The sequence below is a fragment of the Peromyscus leucopus genome, chromosome 1, assembly GCF_004664715.2.
Source record: "Peromyscus leucopus breed LL Stock chromosome 1, UCI_PerLeu_2.1, whole genome shotgun sequence".
NCBI classification, from domain to species: Eukaryota; Metazoa; Chordata; class Mammalia; order Rodentia; family Cricetidae; genus Peromyscus; species Peromyscus leucopus.
In genome coordinates, this window is record NC_051063.1 from 47,836,594 (window position 1) to 47,858,385 (window position 21,792).

Below are 21,792 nucleotides of genomic sequence, written 5' to 3' on the forward strand. Positions count from 1 at the left end.
AAAAAACAGCTATTAAAAATTCACTTTTTCACCTTCCTTTATTTCATTTATTTAGTTACTTCCTTCTCTTTGCATTTTTCATGTTTCTTTTTTTTTTCCTTAAAAGTGAGATATAATTCACCACCACAGCGTTCCCTGTCATAGTGTACAACTCCATGGGTGTTAGCATATTTACCCCACTGTCTAACTGCATGGGTTTGTCATCACTGAAAAGCAAACCCTGTCCCCATTCACAGTCACTTCCGGTCCCTCCCTCTGCTTTGCCATCCCATGATCTGCTGGGCTTCTGTGGCTGTGACTGTTCTGGTCACTCCATATGAGCAAAATCGGGCCACAGCAGCCTTCTGACTCTGCTGCCCCTTTCTTCTGGCTTATTTCAAGGTTCATCCACAGTTACAGCACGAATCAGTTTCTCATCCTATTTTGTGGCTCAGTGGTATTTCACCGTAGGGGTAGACCACATTTAGCTTATCAATTCTTTGGTTAAACATCTGACTCATCTCCACTTTGGGTTGTTATAAATCATGTGCACATTTGCTTTGGTGGGCACAGATCTCCACCCTGCTGAGCATGCTCTGGATGTGGAATGCCGAATCGCATGGCGCTATTTAACCTTTTTAGGAACTACCAGGCTGCTTCCCACAGCAGCTACACCATGTCATGTCCACACCAGCAAAGAAAGAGAACTATACACATAACCAAGTAAGATTTGTTTTGGGTTGCAAGCTTGTTTAACATTTAACCATATATGTATATCAGCAAGCTAAAACAGAAAAATCTTTCATATTATTAAATTTTCTTCTATTCTCTCTCTCTCTCTCTCTCTCTCTCTCTCTCTCTCTCTGTGTGTGTGTGTGTGTGTGTGTGTGTGTGTGTGTGTGTGTGCAGGGATGCATGCCATGCCATGTGGGTGAAGGTCAGAGGACAACCTACTGGAGCTGGTGGTCTCTTCCCACCAGGTGGGTCCTGGGAATGAAATTCAGGTTTTCAGATCAGTGGCAGATATCTCACCCAATGAGCCATCTCTCTGACTCCTATTCATAAGGCTGAGGTGTATTTTTATTTATGTATATATGTGCAAGAGAGTGCATGCCATATGTACATGTGAGTGCCAACAGAGACCAGAGAGGACACTGGCTTTCCTGAAGCTGGATTACAATTGATGATGTGCACCTGACATGTGCTCTTAGAAATGGAACTGGAGGGTCCTCTGGGAGAGCAGGAAGCACTCATGATCACTGAGACATCTCTCCAGCCCAGAGTTATTCCTGTTTCATTGACATTTTTTGCACATAAGCTTAATTGGTTTTAGGTACATCTCTTCTCTCTCTCTCTCTCTCTCTCTCTCTCTCTCTCTCTCTCTCTCTCTCTCTCTCTCTCTGAGACAGGGTTTCTCTGTGTAGCTTTGTGCCTTTCCTAGAACTCACTCTGTGGCCCAGACTGGCCTCGAACTCAGAGATCTGCCTGGCTCTGCCTCCCGAGTGCTGGGATCAAAGGTGTGCGACTGCCGCCGCCGCCGCCGCCACCACCACCACCACCCTGCAGTGCATCTCTTCTTGACAGCAAGTGTCCAGCTCTTTCTGGTGTAATTAATAGGCCCACGCTGATTTCCTCCTCTCACCAGCTTTCTTTTTTTTTTTTTTGTCTTTCTTTCAGTCTTTTTCTTGCTTTTAATTAGATTAAGAAAACTCTCTGTACTTACTTTTTTATTTTCCCTAACTCTTTTTTCTGTTCACTGACATTGGTTTTCAATTTTAATAATCATACACAACTGAGCGAAGAATAAAAAATGAGTGGACTAGAATATTTGTCTAAAGAAACCAGAGCCCCAAGTTTCAGCCTGAGACTCTTAAAGCCACTCCAGACTCCACGTTTGCTGGTTGCTGTTTACACGCTCTAAAATCCCCAGTCAGTCTCTGTTAGCAGCACTTAGTATGTTTATGAGACAAACGCCTTCCAATTTCCTGTTCATTGGCCCCTTCACCTTCTCCGGCCTGGGATCGCATTCTTTAATGAGTTTAATTGTTCTTTCATGAGGATAATAACATTTCTCAGTCTTTATCCGTAAATGCTTTATCCCCCTCTTTTAAAAACAATGATTAGCTGGGACATTTTAGAAACCTAAGTTGACAGTATTTTTCACCGCATTCTAGCCTCGTTAGTTTTGTCTCTTCCCAGTCTCTGACTTTCCAGAATTCCTATTGATTACCTATTAGACGTGATCATTCAAACCTCCATCTCTCTGCACCTTTTTGTTTGTTTGTTTTTTGGTTTGGTTTGGTTTGTGTCTTCACATTTTGTATCTTTCTCTGAGTGCTTAAACTTGCATGGTGTCCTGAGATCCATTTTCCATTTCACTAATTGTCTCTTCATTTCTATTCGCCACACCTTTCACCTTACGTCTGCATCGATAGATGGAGCTATCATCTACTGAAGACCTAGTCAGTGCGTCTTCAAACGTAGCTTCTTTGTAACAATATCCTTTTTTTCACCCTCTGTTTTAAATTCTTCCTTTGGCTTCCTCCTCATTTTAGTCAAGCTTATTAAAATTCCTTCTCATGGTCATATTCTTGGAGTGAATTCTCTACTCTGTTGTCTTCTGACTTATCCTTCATTGATTAACTTCCTGTGTTTCTAGTGTTTTAGGATTGTTTCTAGGCTAGCCATTTTTTCAATTTAAAAATCTCTGAGAATTGAATATATGAGTACTCTATTTACAAGGTCTCTGCTCTTCCTCTTCCCCACCCCGCTCCCAGGTCCTCCCAAACTCATGACTGCTTTTCTGGAATTACTGTTGTTTTACACACATACACACACATTAAAAGGCCTACCGAGTCCATTTAGCACTGGCCATAGGTACACAGGTTTGGGGTCTCCTTCATGGGTGCTGTATGTTGTGGATCCTGGCTCTGGGCTTGCTTTGTATTTTTTCAGGACTCTTGAAATTTTAGGGGGTCTCGTGTGAATTCTTACATCAATTTCTCAATTACAGGGTGCACATGCAGGGAGACTGAAAACCACCCCTGGATGAGGACCAAACTTTGTGATTGAGACTCTCCTCCGGTTCAAGCCTGGGACAGACAACGAGCTTTCATTCTGATCCTCTGAGCTCTTGAAGGACCTCTGTGTTGTGTGGGATTTCGTTCACTCACCACTGCCCGCTTCACATACTACGAAGGGCACACACTCCTGAGCCTACAGTGGCGTCCCACTGGTGTTAACACAGCAGCCTGACCCCCAAGTCACGGTTCAGCTTCCTGGCCTAAACAGTCTCCTCAGCATCGGAACCTTCTGGGCATTTACATTCCCTGGTCTCTTCTCATCAGCCGGCTCACCTTCTGCCCTTTGAACCTGGCACCGCACTGCTTCCGGGGTGGACGGAGCACGGCACACACACGGTACGCAGCTTCCTTCCTTTAAGTTCCCTGACCCTATTTCCACACCTAGAAATTGCTATAGAGTACATTTTAAACCCGAAACTGTTTTACTGCTCGAATTTCTAGAACAGAAGTCGCACACTTGCAATCTTGGGATCAGCTCAACCCACAGATGTGTTTTGTTTGGCCTGGACACTTTTGGCGCACACTGTGTTTAAAAAAAAAAAAAAATCATCTCACTTTGGAAGCCAACTCTTGAAAACTCCAAAGATTTCACATAACAATTTTTTTTTTTTTTTTTTGTTTTTTGAGATAGGGTTTTTCTGTGTAGTCCTGGCTGTCCTAGAACTCATTCTGTAGACCAGGCTGGCCTTGAACTCACAGAGATCCACCTGCCTCTGCCTCCCTGAGTGTTGGGATCAAAGACATACGCCACCACTACCAGGCAACAATTTTTTTTTTAAGACAGGGTCTTTCTCTATAGCCCAAGCTGACCCTGGACTTGTAGCAATCCTCCTGCCTCTGTGTCCTGAGTGGTGGGACTATAGGCATGTGTCACTATACCTGGAGTCTAATTTGTTTGTTCGTTTTAAAATGGAAAGACCTGAATGTGGTGACAGTGAATGGGGCCATCTACTGCTTGGCTGCAACCCACTGGGGCACCTCCCTCCACAGCCAGGCTGCAGGGTCTCCCTTCCCCACTTCACACTGTCCACCAGGCTGTCTACACAGCCCCTACCCATATCCTACTTTGCTATCCAGCCCTAGAATTAATTGTTTCAAGATTTGAAATGGCCCAGCCGACCGGAAGCCTCATGAGGGCAAGAACTGTGGCTGGCTGGCTTCTTTGTTGCTCTCTTTTAGATGCCTGCACAGTGCCTAGAGGGTGGCAGCATTCAATATTTCTGTATTTTGAATGAATGAATTAACAAATAGACAAGCCATTCTAAAAATAAACAGCCCAAGAGTCCAAACAGTTCTGTGGCGGAAACCTCTCCAAAAGGTTGGCAGCAGCAAAACCCTTAATGTTCACATCCTGAGACTCATCCTGTCTTAAGTAATCACAGGCAGAGAGATGTAGCAAGTGGAAGTTTGTTATTCATATCCCATATGGTTTTCAACAAGTCCCTTAATTTTCCTCTGCTGCCAATTCTCCTTTGGAGACTTGGGCAAAAATACTTCTCCATTCGAGGGACGAGCGCTGAGGCATCCCATGTTGCCTGGACAAGCTGTGCTATATGGACACGTGACCCAGCATTGTAAGGGCCGGTTTTATGTGGCCAAGTCAGCATGGGAAAATCTTAAGTGCACCTGGAAGCAGACTGGGGTGTAATTTCCAGAGATGGCTTATTGAATGACAGCTTCCCCCTCGGTCCAGTGAGAAATTTAATTTGCCGAGGACTCAACACAGGAAGCATTTGCCGATTAAAAATATGTCTAAACAGATGTTCTGCTTAGCCTGGAAGAGGGATCTTAATGCAACTGTCATTATTGGATTTTCTTGGATTACTACTATCTGGAACCAGAGTCCAAATAGAAGGATGTAATTATTTATTATGGCCAAGAGCTCTGCATTTCAAGAGGAGCTCAGGGGCATCTGAAAGGATTTAACACACTGGGGGTGCAGTGGGGTGGGGGGGATGCAGGCCATTTAAATTCCCTGGCTCTGGGAGTGACATGTCCTCTGAAAGAATGAATCGGCCATTGCTATTCAATATTTCATTTCCAGCTGAAGGCACAGCCATGCCATAAACAAGCCACGACTGACCGAACTTCTCAAGCATCTTTGCTGTAATTTTTACATTAGGCAAGTGGTAACTCACACACTAGAAGTAAACACCCTGAGTGTACAGATATCTGCAAAACTCTCACCCCACAGGTAACGGCCAGAGCCACATCTTGCCGACCATTTGGAAGACTCGAGAGCAGTTCCTTGCTGAAAAGGAAGCTGTAAATTATCTTACACTGTGGCTCTCAAACCTGGGTGCACTTTAGAAACACTGAGAAAGCTGTTGGGGAAAAAAAAATTACAGCTATCTGCCCTTGCCCTGAAACTGTGACCCAACAGGCCTGGAGTCCAGGCACCTGCAGTTTTGAAAGCTCCTCTTGAGGACAAAGCTCAGTGGAGTTTGGAAACCATTGATAAAGCTCAAAGGCTGAGATTAAGAGTTTTAGGGGCAGTGAATTTAAGATAAATGTTCAAGATAAACACAGCCGTTGATTCCCAGTGTGGCTCTGCACAAACTTCCCTCCGAGCCTGACTACTTCCTGCAGCATGGCTGTGGGGTAAGCATGGAACCAGATGGAGACTGTCAATCTCTGAGGTGAAGAAGAACTGTACAGAGCTTCGGAGATCGCCTGTAAAATGGGGGCCCGATGTTAGTCAGGCTCTGTAGGTGTACCTGGACACACAGATGTGACACTCAGGGATTCAGGTATGGAATGGCATTCTGGAATGCTGATGTCTGTGGGATCCTTGTTTTGGGGTGCAAACAGCTTCTACTTTTCTTCACATTGGAACAAAGGCTTTACAGTTTGGTCCCAAAAGGCAAAGGACCATATTCTCTTATGAATGTGGTTCTAGATATCAGGCTCTACTCAGCTAGGCAAAGATGCATTTTAGCAGCAGTTGCGTACACACACACACACACACACACACACACACACACACACACACACACACAGCATTACAGACTTGAGTATATGCTAAACTCTCAATTTCTGACAAGGGGCTGCTCTGATCAAGGCTTTATGGGAATGTTGAGTGAGTGGCCTAGAAATCCAGTGCAAAGCTGCAGGCACAAATTCCCACCTTCAGGACTAAAGGAAGCCACATAGTACCAGGAAAACAACCTCTGCTAGAACCAACCCAGAAATTTCCCTTGGCTTCCCTTTTCTGCTAGGGTAGTCTCATCTGGATTTGTGGAAAACAGGTGGGCTGCAATTAAAGAGAGATCTAGGGTTGGCATTTCGTATCTTCAATTCAAATGAAAACAAGATGTGCCCCAGGCAGGCATCCAGCAGTGTCCTAGAGGGATGGGATGGGAAGGAGAGTGGGACAGACTTAACCCGCCTTTACTTCAACTTCGGGGTCTCGCTCCTCCCCTGGATTAAAGACCTACTTGTCTGCAGCTGTGATGTAGAGTACAGAGGCTGACCTAGTCTTGACATTCATTGACTTTTTCAGATAAGTCAGGGTCATTTGAGGGGCAGCACTGTGTACCTAGCAGGCTTCAGGGGTGTATGAGAGGGAAGAGGAAAGTGTTATCTTCATCCTGCTTCAAAAACTCTAGCATCTGCACAGTGCTGGTCATGTATGCAGCCCAAGTAGACTCAGAATTTTAATGGGCTGCAGGAGGCTTATTCCTTCCTGTCCTCTGTGCAGCTGTGGAACAGCTGTGGAGTCTCAGTCCAGGGGTAGATGATGCACTCAGTGCTGGTATTGTCATTCCTAGAGGGGAAGGTGGGAAGAAAGAAGTGGATGGAAGCTGAACTAGGTGATGCACACCTGGGATCCTAGCATTTGGGGAGGCAGAGGGAGGAGTATCCTGAGGTCAAGGCCAATCTAGTGAGACAATCTCCAAAACAAACAAACAAACAAACAAACAAACAAAAAATGGAGAGCGGAGCTTCACTTAACCTTTGGGAGTCTTGGTTATGCATGCTTTGGGATGTTCTGTATGCTGTGAATGTGTTGCTCTGATTGGTTGATAAATAAAAAGCTGATTGGCCAAGAGCCAGGCAGGAAGTATAGGTGGGATAATCAGACAAGGAGAACGCTGGTAAGAGGAAGGCTGAGTGAGAAGACGCCAGCCTGCCATCCAGGTAGCAGCATGTAATGGCACACAGGTAAAGCCATGGAAAATGTGGCGACATATAGATTAACAGAAATGGGCTGAGTTGAAATGTAAGAGCTAGACAGTGGTAGGCCTGAGCTAACAGCCAAGCAGTTTTATTAATATAAGCCTCTCTCTCTGTGTGTGTGTGTGTGTGTGTGTGTGTGTGTGTGTGTGTGTGTGTATTTATTTGGGTCCAAGGGGCTGCAGGACTGGCAGGTGAGAGATTTGTCCTGACCATGGGCTAAGCAGGACACAGAAAAACTTCCAGCTACATATGCACTTTATATAAATGAATAATTCTAATTCCCTCCAAGCTTCAAATGAAGAATTAGTTAAAGTATCCAGTGTTACAGCTACTAAAAAGCTGAGCTGGGATTCAAACCCAAGTGTTTCTGACTCACCTTAACTGGATGACTTTCATGCCCCCCAAACTAGTAAACACAAATACCCCAATGCTATTACTGATGAAAACATGAGATGTAATGACAGTGATCGACGCGGACCAGCAAGTCCCCTGGTCTTTGTAAGTTCATACCAATGTCCACATTGAGTGGAATCCACTCCCCTCTCTTTAAGCTTGAACATTTGGCTTGAGTTAAATGTGAAGAAATAGTATTATTAGGGTTCTGGTCCAGGCCCAAAATGGGTGGTTCTCTTGTGCTTTCCCCATCTTGATAAACCAGCCACTTTGCTGTAGACTTGGATCATTGAAGGGGAGAGGGGCAACTAAGCTGTCTAGACCATCCAACCCAAGCTAGCTGCCAGCATGCAGTCAAGTGAGTGATCCCAGCTGACATTAGGGGGAGAGGCACCCCACTGAGTCCAGTCACTCCTTGGAATCATGAAATGTCATTGTCTGAAGCCAAGTTCAAGGGTGCTTTGTATGTGCATAAACAGGGAAGAGAAAACTCAACATGGCACCTATGCTATTTCGGTGCTATGACAACAGCTCTCTCCAGCTGCTTGCCCACGCTCTGTGCTCCATCTTTACCACTGAGTGCTGCTTGCCCACAGCCAAATGAAGGGTCCCTGAGTTTGCCTGAAGCCTGAGAAGCTGAAGGCACCATATACTGGCATTATAAAACATGGATAAACCAAGCAGGTAGTAACTTGAAAGCTTCATCCTGAGGGGCTAGCTTCCATGGTACTGTAAAGTGCTGCCAGGGGAGAATAGTAATCCACAGTCTTCCTTAGCCAGATAAGAACCTTGTCAGCGACAATAATTATTGTTCTGTCAAGATATGCGCACTGGTGCAACAGTGGCATGAATATTACAGAAGTAACCAACCATTTTCTGGTTGAATTTAAGGCCAGCTCCATGAGTTAGAACCCATACTTGGCACTGTTATTGGCACCAAGAACCTATTGTTAGATAGAAAATATTTCCTAGGGAAGAATCTACTAATGTTATTTTCCCTCAAGGCCATAGTATTAAAATAATTCCTAATGAGTTGTTGCTATATCCATAGACTAGTGCATCTCTCAAGCTGCGTCAGAGAAACTTCTTCTTGCAGTAGATGGCAGTTAACACAAAGACCCACAACTGGTCAATGTGCAGAGAATAAGACTTCTGAGTGCTCAGCCCTAAATGGGACATTTATATCACACTCCTCCCCGCCCCCACCCCAAGGCTCAGGGATCATTGTGGAAGTGAACGTAGAAGCACTTTAAGGACCCAAGCAGGTGTACGACTATAAGGAAACGTGTTTTCTGGATACAACAGGGCAGAGGCATATATGAACTCACAGCTATTGTTGCAGCATGCATAAGACCTGCATGATCTCAGGCCAGACAAAATCCCAGTGTGTGGGGTGGGACACAGAGCCCCACTCCTAGCTGAGACGCTGTTGGCATTTGATAGCTGCTGGGAGGGAGGGAGTTTTCTTTAAGGGTGTGACCACAATTCAGAGCAGGCCCCACACCCAAGAGTCATTGGGCAACGTACTGGACTCAATAGGTGAGAGAGAGAGAGAGAGAGAGAGAGAGAGAGAGAGAGAGAGAGAGAGAGAGGGCATGAAGTTAGGTGGTGTGGATCTGGGAGGAGTTGGGGAAGAGGGAAAAAATAAAAACACATTGTATGAAATTTTCAAAAAATTAATAAAGACACTGTTTTTAAATATCAAATAAGCAAAGCAGAAAAGTGCATGTTTTGTTTGTTTTGATTTTATTGAGACAGGGTTTTGTGTAGCTGAGGATGAACTTCTGATTCTCTTGCCTCTACCTCCCAAGTGTTGGGATCACAAGCCTGCACCATGACATCTAATTTACGTGGTGCTAGGAACCAAACCCAGGGCTTCATTCGTGCTATGCAAACAACACTCTACCAACTAACTACGGCCCCAGACCCCCGCCCCCCAAAAGAATCTAAAGGGGACTGTCTGTTCGTGGTCCCAGCCACAGGCTGTACAATGAAAGCAAATGCAGTCTCTTCAAAGAGCGTGGTGGGGGAAAGTGAAGAACCTGCTTCTCTGGAAAAGAAAGCAACTTGAAGAAGGAGACCAGCAACCCAATGGGAAAATAAACAAAGGACACAAAGAAGTGACTACCAGTGTGCACACCCGGATTACCAGCAAACACAGGAAAAGATGCTCACAACCTCCAGCAGTCAGAGAGAAACACCAACTAAGTAATAATAAGCTAATGCTCATTGGTTTAAAATACCTGGCTCTCGGGAAAGGGATAACCCTTGTAAGTTACTATGGAAACGTGGATTGTTATTCTTGGAGACACTCAATATTGCAACATCTATTAAAAAACATGCTAAGTGGGGCTGGAGAGATGGTTCAGCGGTTAAGAATACTGCTCTTGCTATGACACGAGTTTGGTTCCTAATGTCCATTTCAGGTCAGGTGCTCACAACTGTCCACAGTTCTGGTCTACATGGCCTCCCGTGTACCCCAGATCTGCTGTCTTTCCTTAACTCATGGACCCTCCCCTTCTCTGGGACACATAGTTCCCCAAGTCTTGTCATCTTTCTTCTCAGCTCCAGAGGATCCAACACTCTCTTTTGATCTCCATGGGCACCCATAGATCCATACCCTCGCAGAGACACACATGAATACACATAGTTAAAAATAAAAGAAATAATCTTTTAAAATCATGCTAAGTAATATGTTCAGGTGTGTTTGTTACAGACACTGCAAGAGCTGGAAGTGGAGTGGATGGTAACAATAAGGAACAACTGGATAAACTGTCTATCCATACTAGGAATATTTTGCAACTATTCAAAGGAATAAATTAATCATTAATCGCAAGAACTTTGGAGGAGTTTTCCATGATGTATCAGTGACAAATCATGATGCATTAAATTTTGTATAAAATAAAATCCTATATTTTAAAAAATAATGACAAAACCTATATGTGCATACACATTGATGTGCATGCTTATATATGTACATATCCTCATGTGTTCTTATGCTAACCCAAATGTGTTGTGGAATATTTAACTATGTAAAGATGTGTTATATTTGTTTATGCTGTAGAAAATTACTTTAACTGAGTAAAGGTGTGTTACATTTATTTCTGCTGCCTTTGTTAATAATGTAAAGATGTGTTTCATTTGTTTATGCTGTATTTGTTTAATTATGTAAAGATGTGTTGCTGTTTCACCTTGCCTGCCTAAGGCACCTGATTGGTCTAATAAAAAGCTGAATAGCCAATAGCTAGGCAGGAGAGGGATAGGCAGGGCTGACGGGCAAAGAGAATAAATAGGAGGAGAAATCTATTCAAGAGAAGAAGGAGGAGAGAATGAGGGAGAAAGAGAGGGCAATGCCCAGGCCAGATGCCCCTCAGCTGCCAGGCAGACAGATACAAGAAGCAGTGAAGGAAGGAAGGAAGGAAGGAAGGAAGGAAGGAAGGAAGGAAGGAAGGAAAGAAAGAAAGAAAGAAAGAAAGAAAGAAAGAAAGAAAGAAAGAAAGAAAGAAAGAAAAAAAAGAAAGAAAGGAAGGAAGGAAGGAAGAGAGAGAAGTAAAAAGCCCAAATGTAGATAGAGAGAAACAGATTAAAGTAAGAGTTAAGCTAAGGCTGAGCATGTAAGTCTCTGTGTCATGATTTAGGAGCTGGTTGGTGGTCCAAAAGAAAAAGCCTGCTATACAACACATTCAGAAAAACATGTAGGGAAGTGAAGACAACGTCATTATCTGGGAAGAAGAGAGAGGAGACTGTGAGGGAGACAGTCAAAATAAGGGGAAAGGCAATATTAAAGAACAGTACATGCTGATATCAAGCCATGTGTCCATTTGTAGGAATGTGTATGAAGTTTTAAATATTTACATATGTATGAGAAAATAATATTGAAGTAAAATCATAAACCATAAGAAATAATGATTTCTATTTCGTCCCTACAGAGGCATTCTTAAAACACAGGATTCTAGAGTTTAAACACATTATTCCTTTGCTCTGCAGTTAATCCCAGCACTGCTCAGAACAGAAAACACTTTTCCAAAATTGACATGTGTCCAGATACTACCAGCGACTCTTAGGACTGCTGGTCCTTGGGCCTCTGAACCTTCCTATATAGAGGCACCATAGGAGTGCTTCTTGGAAGGCTTTAGACTGGGCAATAGCAACTGCTCCTGGGCAGTCAGAGACTCTAGACTACATGGCCTCCCACCCCCTAGCCCAGATCTACTGTCCTTTCTTGCCTCATGGACTCTCTGCTTCTCTGAAAGACATGGTTTCCCAAGTCTTGCATCTTTGTTCTCAGGCCTTCAACTCATAAGCCAAGTATCACATAAGAAAAGCCAAACCTAGAAGACAGAGTTTTCTAGCGATTCCCCAAACAACAAATCCTGCCTTTCCATACCCCACCCCCACAGCAAAACACCTTTTACCCAATTCCCAATTTTTTACCCAATTCCCCCACAGCAAGACAGCTTTCCATACCCAACCCAATCCCCAACCCCAGCCACAGCAAGGCAGATCCGTTCCACCAAAGGAAACATTTCTCGCGCATGTCCTCTGCTGTCTGTGCGCATGCCGGACCCAGCCACTGACACAGTAAGTTCCAGGCTTCAGAAAAGACACCAAAAGCTGGGGTCTGAGGGCATGGTGGTACCAGCTGATGGGTACAGGGTCTCCTCTGGGACTGATGATAAAGGTCTGAACCAGATGAAGAGGTCGCACCACATTATCAATGTACCTACTACCACTAGACAGTATACTTTGAAATGGTTAAAGTGCTAGATTTGGGTTATTTATCAAATTTTGCCATAATTTTAAAGAAAAATAAAGTCCAGGCCCCTCAGAGGCCTGGTGGGGCCTCACATGCATTACCTTTTCTTGCTGCCTGGGTGCTGGTATTGGAGGCTGTAACATTGGGCCACCTTGCAGAAGGCTCCTCAAGCCCCCCTGGAGGACGACAAGAAAAGAGAGAAAAGGACATATTAAAGGAGCTAACCTGGCCACTGGGCAGCAATCAGAGCAGCAAGGATCTGGCCAACTAACTAAGGTTTACTGGGTCAATAAACGCCCCTTTTTTATATAACCACTCACAAATTAGTGAGACTACCATCTTCCTTGGTCAGTCAAAGTTGCTCAGAGTGGAATTCAGAGAGTCCATGGCAGGGGGGCGGGGGGGGGGGCTCCAGGCCAGCTCCTTAGAGCTAGAGAGGATGGGATGAACGCTCAGGGAAGCTATGGAGTCAGGTCCACACAGGTGGAGAACAGCGTGGCCGGCCACTGGACTCCTGATGGAGCTCATGGCTGTGGCTCTGCTGTCCTGGGCTTTCTCTTTGTGTTCCGGTTTCCCCACAGAAAGCTGCTGGGTTTTCTTCATAAACTGGACTCTGTTGACGCCATACAGCAAGGACAGTAAGGATCAAATGTGTTTGTGGGCAGCCATATGTAGATGCCCTGTCAGTATTCGCCTCCCCGAGAAGATGTCAATCTCCCAATACTAATCCATCCTGCTGTGTGCCGCTCGATCCCTGACACATAGATTCAGCCAGGAACAAGGCACACAGGGTGCCGGCCTCAACACAAGTGTTTTCTAGTTGGGGGAACTGGAGTAACAGTGGACAGGCTAGCTGCAAGTTCTAAAGACCAAATTCAGCCTGTGCTGACAGCGGGGCCTCGGGGCTTCTACGGGGTGAAGAATGAGAGGGGTCATCGATGGGTGCTGGGTAGGGCGCCAGGGAGCAGAGCTATGCTCAGGAGATACAATGACCATGGAACTTTATCAAAGCCTCCAAAGAAGAATCTATTAACAAACAAGAAGGTATTTTTTGCGTTGGTGGAGAAACCTGAAGTTTATGAAGCAACTTTCCCCTAAGCCCCTTTTCCCCCTTAGAACACTCTGGATTCGTGAAGTATAACCCCATTTTAAAGGAGCCAAGGCTGAGGCACATGTTAATGAGCCCAGGATGGCCTGGCTCAGGACATGGTCTCCTGGGCAAAAGGCCAAAACTTATCCTGTGCCACCACCGCATGATGAGAGTTTGGCACCACACTGTCCAGTGGGTACGCTGTGTCCAGGTCCACACCAGTGGAGGCAGCGTGTGGCCCTGGCATCAACTCCTGAGTGGCAGACTGCCTCATCCACCGCTGTGACTCAGGCAGGGCCTGCAGCTGCCCTGGCCTCCTGTAGAGAAAGGACCCCAACACCAGGCGGAGACAGGAGACTCCCTGCATCCTGCCTGGCTGGCCGGCTCAGAATGCGCTCACACAGTCCCTGCAGCTGCCGGCGGCTGGGCTGCCAGCTCCCGGCCCTCGGGTATTCCAGTTGCGATATCATTTCCTCTCGGGCTAAAGGTCAGGGGAAATCCTGACGGTATGAAGTCCTTCCACAGCACAGGAATGTGCCATCTGCAGAGAGAGGCGGGTCGCCGCCAGGCTCCAGGTCCAGCTCAGCCTCCACCCCACAGGCTGCGCAACTGCTGCCGAGAACCTGGGCGTTAGCATCTCTGGTCTGTCAAATGGACTGCTGCGGGGACCAAATGAGGTAATGGGTTTGTTTAGGTATGTGTTCATTCAGAAAATATGCATCTGACACCTGCTATGTGCCAGATTCTGTTACTACTGCTGCAGGGGTGACCTCAGGAAATTATTATATTCTGGTGGAGGGGAGGGGAGGGAAAAAAAAAAGGAACAAATAAACGTGTTTAAGTTGCCTGTTCGTGAGTGCTATGAAGAAAAAAGGAGGATTCCAGGGTGCCATTCCATGTAAGAAAGAAGTCTGAAGAGACAAAAATCTATAGATATCTGGCAAAAAGCATTCCAAACTGAGGAGACAGCAGGTGCAAAGGCCCTGGGGTAGGAATGTGCTCAGCAGCAGGGAGCTGGGTATGCCAGGAATGGAATGAAAGGGACAGAGAACTCTGAAACTCTATCATGTAGTGGCAAGACCCTCAGCCATCAGCATCTGCAAGAACAGCTAGTGTGGGGCCTGGCAGGCATTCTCTGGACTTCAGCTTTTATTTTGAGGGTCCCAGAGAGGATTCAGAAGACCTAGAACTGCATCCATTTTTTGCACAAGAGTCGTCAGCAGTGGTCAAGAGAGAAGCATGGGGGCTGAACTTGAAAATAAGTGTCTGAACAGCAGTGGGAACCCAGCGTAGATATCAGTCAGTTTCGTCCTATTTGGCTTCCCAAAAATGAAGGGCGAGGAGACAGGAAGAAAGATCTGTAAGTTGTGTCTGGGCACAAGTCCGGTTCAAGATAAGCTGGAGGCTGTAGTGGAGGCAGTGAGGGCAGTGGTGAGGGCTGGGGCTGTGCCGGAGGGATGACACTAGAGAAGGCCGGGGACTCAGTGGGCTTCTCTGGTTCCTTTGGCTCTCTGATGCTGGGGCTGGAAAAGGTGGAAAGCTTTGGCTTTGGCGGAGACACAGCAGTGGATATGTCCAAGAGCATCCATCTATGCTAACTAAAGTGCCAACCATGGTGTTAGCCGTGAGCTAAGAATGTGCTAAAATCTTTCCTCTCTTGGGTGGTAAAGACCCAAGCATCAGGAAAATACATGCCCAGAGGCAAGACGCCTCCGCTGCCCTGAGGTCACAGAAGTGTCAGCCACAGACAGTGCTTGTCACCCTCAGACAACAGTCCCTGATCAGAGCAAGAACAAGAGAGGTGCCTGGGAGGTAGAGTCAACTCCAAGGGCCCAGAGCCTCGTCCAGGCATCTGTGAGAGGACACCCGACGTTGGTGACAGTGTTAGAGCTGTGGCAGTTAAGAGCTCAAGTCTAAGCTAGGGACGGAAGCACACGTCTGTCATCCCAACACTTGGGAGGTAGGGCCAGAAGGTCAGGAGTTCAAGGCCAGCCTTAGCTATACAGCAAATTTAAGGCCAGCCTGGGCTACCTGAGATCCAGTCTCAAAAGACAAAAACAAAACACCCCCACCCAAACAAACAAACAAAACTAGAGCACAAGTCCCTCATCCGATCTTATCCTCTAGAGGTGAACATGTCTTTATTCTCAGAGGGACTCCTGGCCCAGGCTTCCAGTTCTGACTGGGATCCACTTAGAGGAGATGAGTTGACAAGCCTCGTCACTTCCCTGGTGAAAACCCTCCCACTGCCTTCGGGATGAATCCCCACTTGGTGGGTGGTTGATGAGGCCCTTACTGACACGGCCCTCTCGGGCTCCTCTGCCTCCCCCTCCGTTTCCTCCACTTCCACAGGCTGAGCCACACTAAGCTGTAAGGACTGGGTTTCTGTTTTCCACTTTCCTCCTTTATTTTTGTTGAAGCAGGTCCTTATTGTGCAAACTGGGCTGGCCTTGAACTCCAAATCCTCCTGCCTCTGGACTTACAGACAGGCACCACCCCACCATTTTTATTGGAAGCATCTTCTTCGAGCACACTCCTCTTGGGCCTGGCTAGACCTTGCTGGCTCCTCAAGGCTCTAACTGGACGCCACTCTCTGGGACACAGCAGCCCCTTACCATGTCCACAGCTACCTCACTACACATTCCCGGAATCTCTTCAGTGCTCGCCAGAACCCCTTTGTTAAAATTTTAGATTCAGTAGCATGAAAGAAAGGGTATTTCTCCCCCAAGACCCTGGCATGAAGCAGGTGCCCAGTTCCAGGGATGATGGATGAGTCAGGAAGCAAAAGACTAGGGCAGCTTACTGCTGTTTCAAAAGATGATGGCAGCTTAACGCTGGGGGCAAAACGTGTGTGTCTCAGCTTGACTACAGAGAGGGAGGCAGTGATCGAGTAATGGCTCTCAGATTACTCCCAACATTGGCTGAAACTTCAATGACCTGGGAAACCTTTGTAAAAAATCCCGAGGCCTGCTCCCCCCGATTCCCACCCTCAGAAGCTCTGTTTTAATTGACCTGTGGCATGGTCTGGACATGGAGGCTTTGAAAAGCTTCACAAGTGATCTGGAGTTACAATCAAGGTTGATCGCTGCAGCCAGGAAAAGAGGCATATACTTAACCAGGCAGTGGTGGCTCGAACCTTTAATCCCAGCACTTGGGAGGCAGAGGCAGGTGGATCTCTGTAAATTCGATGCCAGCATGGTCTACAGAGCGAGTTCCAGGGTAGCCAGGGCTACACAGAGAAACCCTGTCTCCAAAAAACAAAAAAAAAAAAAAAAAACAAAAAAGAAAAAGGAAAAACTATGTGTCACCCGTAGAAAATGGAAACTGGTCCTTGACAGGCAAGGCTGAGGCTGCAGCTCTAAGTGCTGTAGGAGAAGAAAGAGGAGCTGGGGAGATGACGCCAGCAGCAAAGTGCTTGTGGGACCAAAGTAGCGAGCACTGGGACCTAAGTTTCACCCCAGAACCCATGTGAGAAAGCATGGTGGTGAATTAACCCCTGCTTTGAAGGGGCTGAGATGGGAGAGCCTGGAGCTCACTAGCCAGCCAGTCTAACTTGGCTGTCTGAAAAGAAAGGGGACAGTGTCTGAGGAATCATACCTGAGGTTGTCCTCTGGTCGACACACCACACACACACACACACATGCACGCACGCACGCTCGCACACTGAGAGTGCACATACATGCGGAGGTATGTATACACATACACATACAAACAAATATATCTTACACATTTGACCCGCTGTTTAATTACCTCTTCAGTGTAACAATATGCAAAGCCTTGTAAATTTCATTAGTCACAGGGGTTTATTCAAACTGTCTCCTTTGCATAAGAAACCCAGACTTACAGCTGGTTTCTGGGAAAGAAAGCCCTCCAGGCCTTGAAAAGAGAGCTTGGCCTGTCCAAACTCTCTCTGAAATACAGTGGAGGTCAATGGCCCATGATGCATGAGGCCAGGCTGAAATGTCCCTAACTAGCATCTGCAATTCAATCCCACACTTTCCTTTATGGAACAATTCACTGAATTCCAAGTTGTTCTTTTTTCTAATTCGCCATATAATTCACCTCCCAAGTTCAATTAAGAAGCAATCTGTTAGCAACTTCGGGAGCAAGCTGCTTTTCTTTGGGAAAGTCCAATTTTCTTCCGCTCCCAACAAAAAGTGCCTTAATTACATGCATCATAATAGACACTGGTGTACACACAACGCCCTTCTGCCATAATTAATGAAATATCAATGATACACACCCAGGCTGGGAGAGACAGGATCCTTCAAACCAAGAGGATGGTGCCTTGTTTCATAAATCAATATTGCCTATTTAAATAATAGTGACTATGAATATTCATTAATATGGAAATGCATAAACAAAACTTTAATTATTCCCTCAATCCTTCATTTGTAAAGCATAACATTACTTGATCCCTAGTTTTCTTAAACACAATAGCTACTGTTCTAAACCACAGATTATTTTAGGGTTCCCTTATAGATAATTATAGCAGAAAATGCCTTTGATTTACTTGAAGAAAAAGAAAAGGAAGAAACAAAAGCCAAAGATCAGCACAAGACCCTAAAAACCAGTTTACCAGCAGCCTATTCATTTCAGAAAGTCCCAGCTGAGCACCTGCCCTGGGCAGCATGGCGCCGGCTCCTACCCACATGGCCTGCCTTCATGGTGTCTGAGTTCTAATGGATTAGCACAAACAATGGACTCAGTTCAGGGAGGGATTAAGCACTTTGGAAAACTTGTAACCGAATTTTATAAAATGGTAGGTGGCATGTGAGTGGAGACTTAAGTTTTGAGAGAGAGACACCTATGTGCAAATAGTAACGAAGAAATCCCACTTCAGTCAGTCCTGAGAAAGACAAAGGGACATGCGGCCAGAGTTGGGGCTCAGTGCACACCTGTCAGGCATGACACTGAGGGGGATTTTCTGGGGACACCTCACCACCCTGTCTAATGGTCCATTTAACACAGAGCCATTCTTCAAAGAAGTGTTACTGTTCCTATTGTATGTAAAAGAAAACTGAGGTTTGTAATATATGAACCAGGCATTCAGTTATTGGATTTGCATTTCCATTCCAAGGTTGGCCCATCAGAGTCCAGAAGCCACGCTTTACTCCATGTCTTCACCTCTCTCCTAGACAGGTGTGCTTAAGCCACGCCCAGACAATGCCCAGTGAGTGAACACCTCCACCAAGAACACTAGCAAAACACAACTACTCCACCGAGTTTTTTAATTGTTCATCAGGGGAAAACAGCAAAGCCCCTTTACAAGGTCGATCCAAGAACAAAGAAGGCGATCACTATGGTAATCAATGTGTGATCTTGAGCAAGCCCATGCCAAGCAGCTTTCAAATTCCAAATGCTACAGAAGGGAAAGGGAAAATGAGTTAAAAGATCACTGCCAGATTTTGTTAATGAAATGATTTAATCCTGGCGAGGGGATAATGACGGGAATTCGGCTACGGTTCCGGTGGAAGAGAACCATACGCTGGTAGTAGCATTTCATAATTTTAGTAGATATGTCAAAGTCTTCTAAAACAGGCATGGGTAAGTCATCAAGGTGTCTGCATGAGGGATGCTTCGCCAGGAGGACAAGGGTCACTCATCCCAACCTTAAAAATAGACTGTAGCTCCTGTGCCCACAACAGGGGGGTGTGAAGACAAATTATGATACAGCGGAACAATCTGTAACCTTTTAAGCTATTTTGTATGTTTGCTGAATGGAAAAATATCATATTGCAAGATAAAATAAAATAAAATAGAAAACACAAAACAACAGGTTAAGAAATAATGCCCAGTATCACTCAGATAGAATGCAACATAGTCCCACAGTCTCATAAATAGCCCAAAACACACGGGACAACCATGACTGGAAATGACCTCAGTGACCATTGTGGAAGTCTCTGCTTTGAGATTTTGAAGCGAGCTCTATGTTCTTATATGATTTGTATAACTTCCAAATACTATTCCCCCCGTTGCTTTTATAACAGAGAAATAATTTTTTTAAAGAACTCCATTGCAGTGGATATTTTGCCGAAGAATGTTTTCTTCACTTCCACACACATGCGTAAGTACAAGTGCGTACGCGCGTGCGCGCACACACACAAACAGAAGTTGCCAGGGAAACCTTTTGTTGGGGAAGAAACATAGTTGTGTTTATGCAGATGGGAAAGTTACAGGCCACGCCCCAATCCCCCGCTTTTCTCTCTCACCACTGGAAGAAACAAGGAGTCCACACCTTGGCAGGATGGATCTCATTGGTGGGATCCAGAGAGAACCTGTCATCACCCTCTCAGGCTGCTCAAGAACCAACCCTCTTTTTCTAAGTTCACAGGCAAAATATTTGTGTTTTGGCACAGGTTGATGAAATCTAGAATTTGCTCCTGTCCCCAGGCAGAGGATCATGGGAGACTGCTTTTGAGACAAGACATCACTCCGTAGCCCTTAATGGAAGGCTATGAGGCTTAAATGGAACTCACTACATAGCCCAGGCTGGTCTCAATCTTGTGGTGTTCCCAATCCTCCTTCCACAGCCTTCTGAGTGCTGAAAGTACAGGCTGGAGTCATCATGCCGATGCTGGTTGAGTTTTTATGCTGGGAGACTTCAATCAGGCAAACGTGAGCCTGCCTTTTCCAAGGGCCACTGAGCCAGATAGCCATTTTGCTAGGTATTGAGAGACTTCAATCAGGCAAACGTGAACCTGCCTTTTCCAAGGGCCACTGAGCCAGATAGCCATTTTGCTAGGTATTAGGCCTCTGCTCATCTTGGCTGCTCTGTCTGCATGTTTCTCCTCCCTGATTGGTGGATGAGCTATCACAGGCCCTTTGCTTAGGCATACCCTGGGAATACCCAGTACTCCGCTTGACTTTATGCTTCCAGCTTTCTCCTACTCCGGGGCTCCTGTATCCTTGTCTACCTACTCCACATCCATCATAGCCAGCACAGCCTTGCCTTTTTGGCTGTGCTCACTATTTCTTTTACTGTACAGAAACTATCCTTCCTTTTAGGGTTGCTATGTAAATTAAGAGGGGATAAGACACACCGGACACAGAATGACACCTGGCACACAGCCAGCACTCCGAGTCAGCTCATACAGCTTGGGACAGGGCTGCTGAGGGCAAACCTAGGCTTTGCGAACATGAGGCAAGTGCTCTAGGAACGAGTTGCAGCCCCAGCATATCACTGTCACCGGTGTCATCGACTCTCAAACTCTTCTTGAAGTCTGAAAGAGTAGAACTGGGCGAGACAGCCAACCACAGACATAGGACATTTCAAACTTGAAGCATCACAAGCCAAGATAAAAGTTCAATGTTTTATTTGAAGTGAGTCAATGACTTCAAATTCAGACTGAGAAGCTCCTGCAGGTACCGGAGATAAAACGAGAGTCTGTCACCACAATTGGCATGGTAATCTCTTTAAACCCTTTCCGTATGGTGCTTGTCTGTAACTGTGTATAGCGAGGTATTAGATAACAAAACAAAAATGAAAGACCTTAAGAAAGACCCCAGGCTGGGGTAGTGGTGCAAAGTCGGGCAGTGGTGGCGCACGCCTTTAATCCCAGCACCCGGGAGGCAGAAGCAGGTGGATCTCTATGAGTTTGAGGCCAGCCTGGGCTACAGAGCAAGATCTAGGACAGGCTCCAAAGCTACAGAGAAACCCTATCTTGGAAAGAAAGAAAGAAAGAAAGACCCCAGAGGCCAGGTTCTGCATAGCCATTCTGTTACCCCTGGAAGAATGGCGCTGAATGGCCAAGATTCTCTACGTTATTCTCTCACTGTAGGCTAGCACTCACAGAGGTAACTGTCCTTGTCTGTTGGGTGCTTTGCTAAATACTGTGCTTGTGTGTGTGTGTGTGTGTGTGTGTGTGTGTGTGTGTGTGTGTGTGTTCTTATTTGCTTCTCAGCATAGTTGTATGAGGTAGGAACTACTGCTAGCTTTCACCTAAGTGAAAAACAGAGTCTCGAAGCACCTGCACATCACCGGCAGGCACACAGCAGGTAAGAGGCAAACCCAGGGCCTCGTCCCACCTGCTTCCTCTGGAGGCCTTTGTACTCCAGGACTAGAGATGCCAACCTTGATCAGGGTCTCTCACTGAACCAGAGCTTAACATTTTGGCTAGGCTGACTGACCAGCAAGCTCTCAGAATCTACCAGTCTCCACATAACAGGCCTTTTATGTGGTTACTGGGGATTCAAACTCAGGGCCTCATGCTTGCAAATCCAGTGCTCCTACTTAGTGACCGTCTGCTCCTCCCTGGCCAATGGTACAATTATCTGTGAGTCGGTTTGACAGTGTACCATTCCTGCAAAAC

The 21,792-nt window shown here is 45.9% G+C and overlaps 1 protein-coding gene across 1 annotated transcript in view; it reads right to left on the minus strand.

Annotated features, from left to right (window-relative positions):
• Window positions 1–21,792, minus strand: part of Tll2 (tolloid like 2) — a 117,953-nt gene that overhangs the window by 54,887 nt on the left and 41,274 nt on the right. Inside the window, 1 exon segment of the mRNA XM_028889409.2 lies at window positions 12,492–12,566. Within this exon segment, the coding sequence (XP_028745242.1) occupies window positions 12,492–12,566 (75 nt within the window).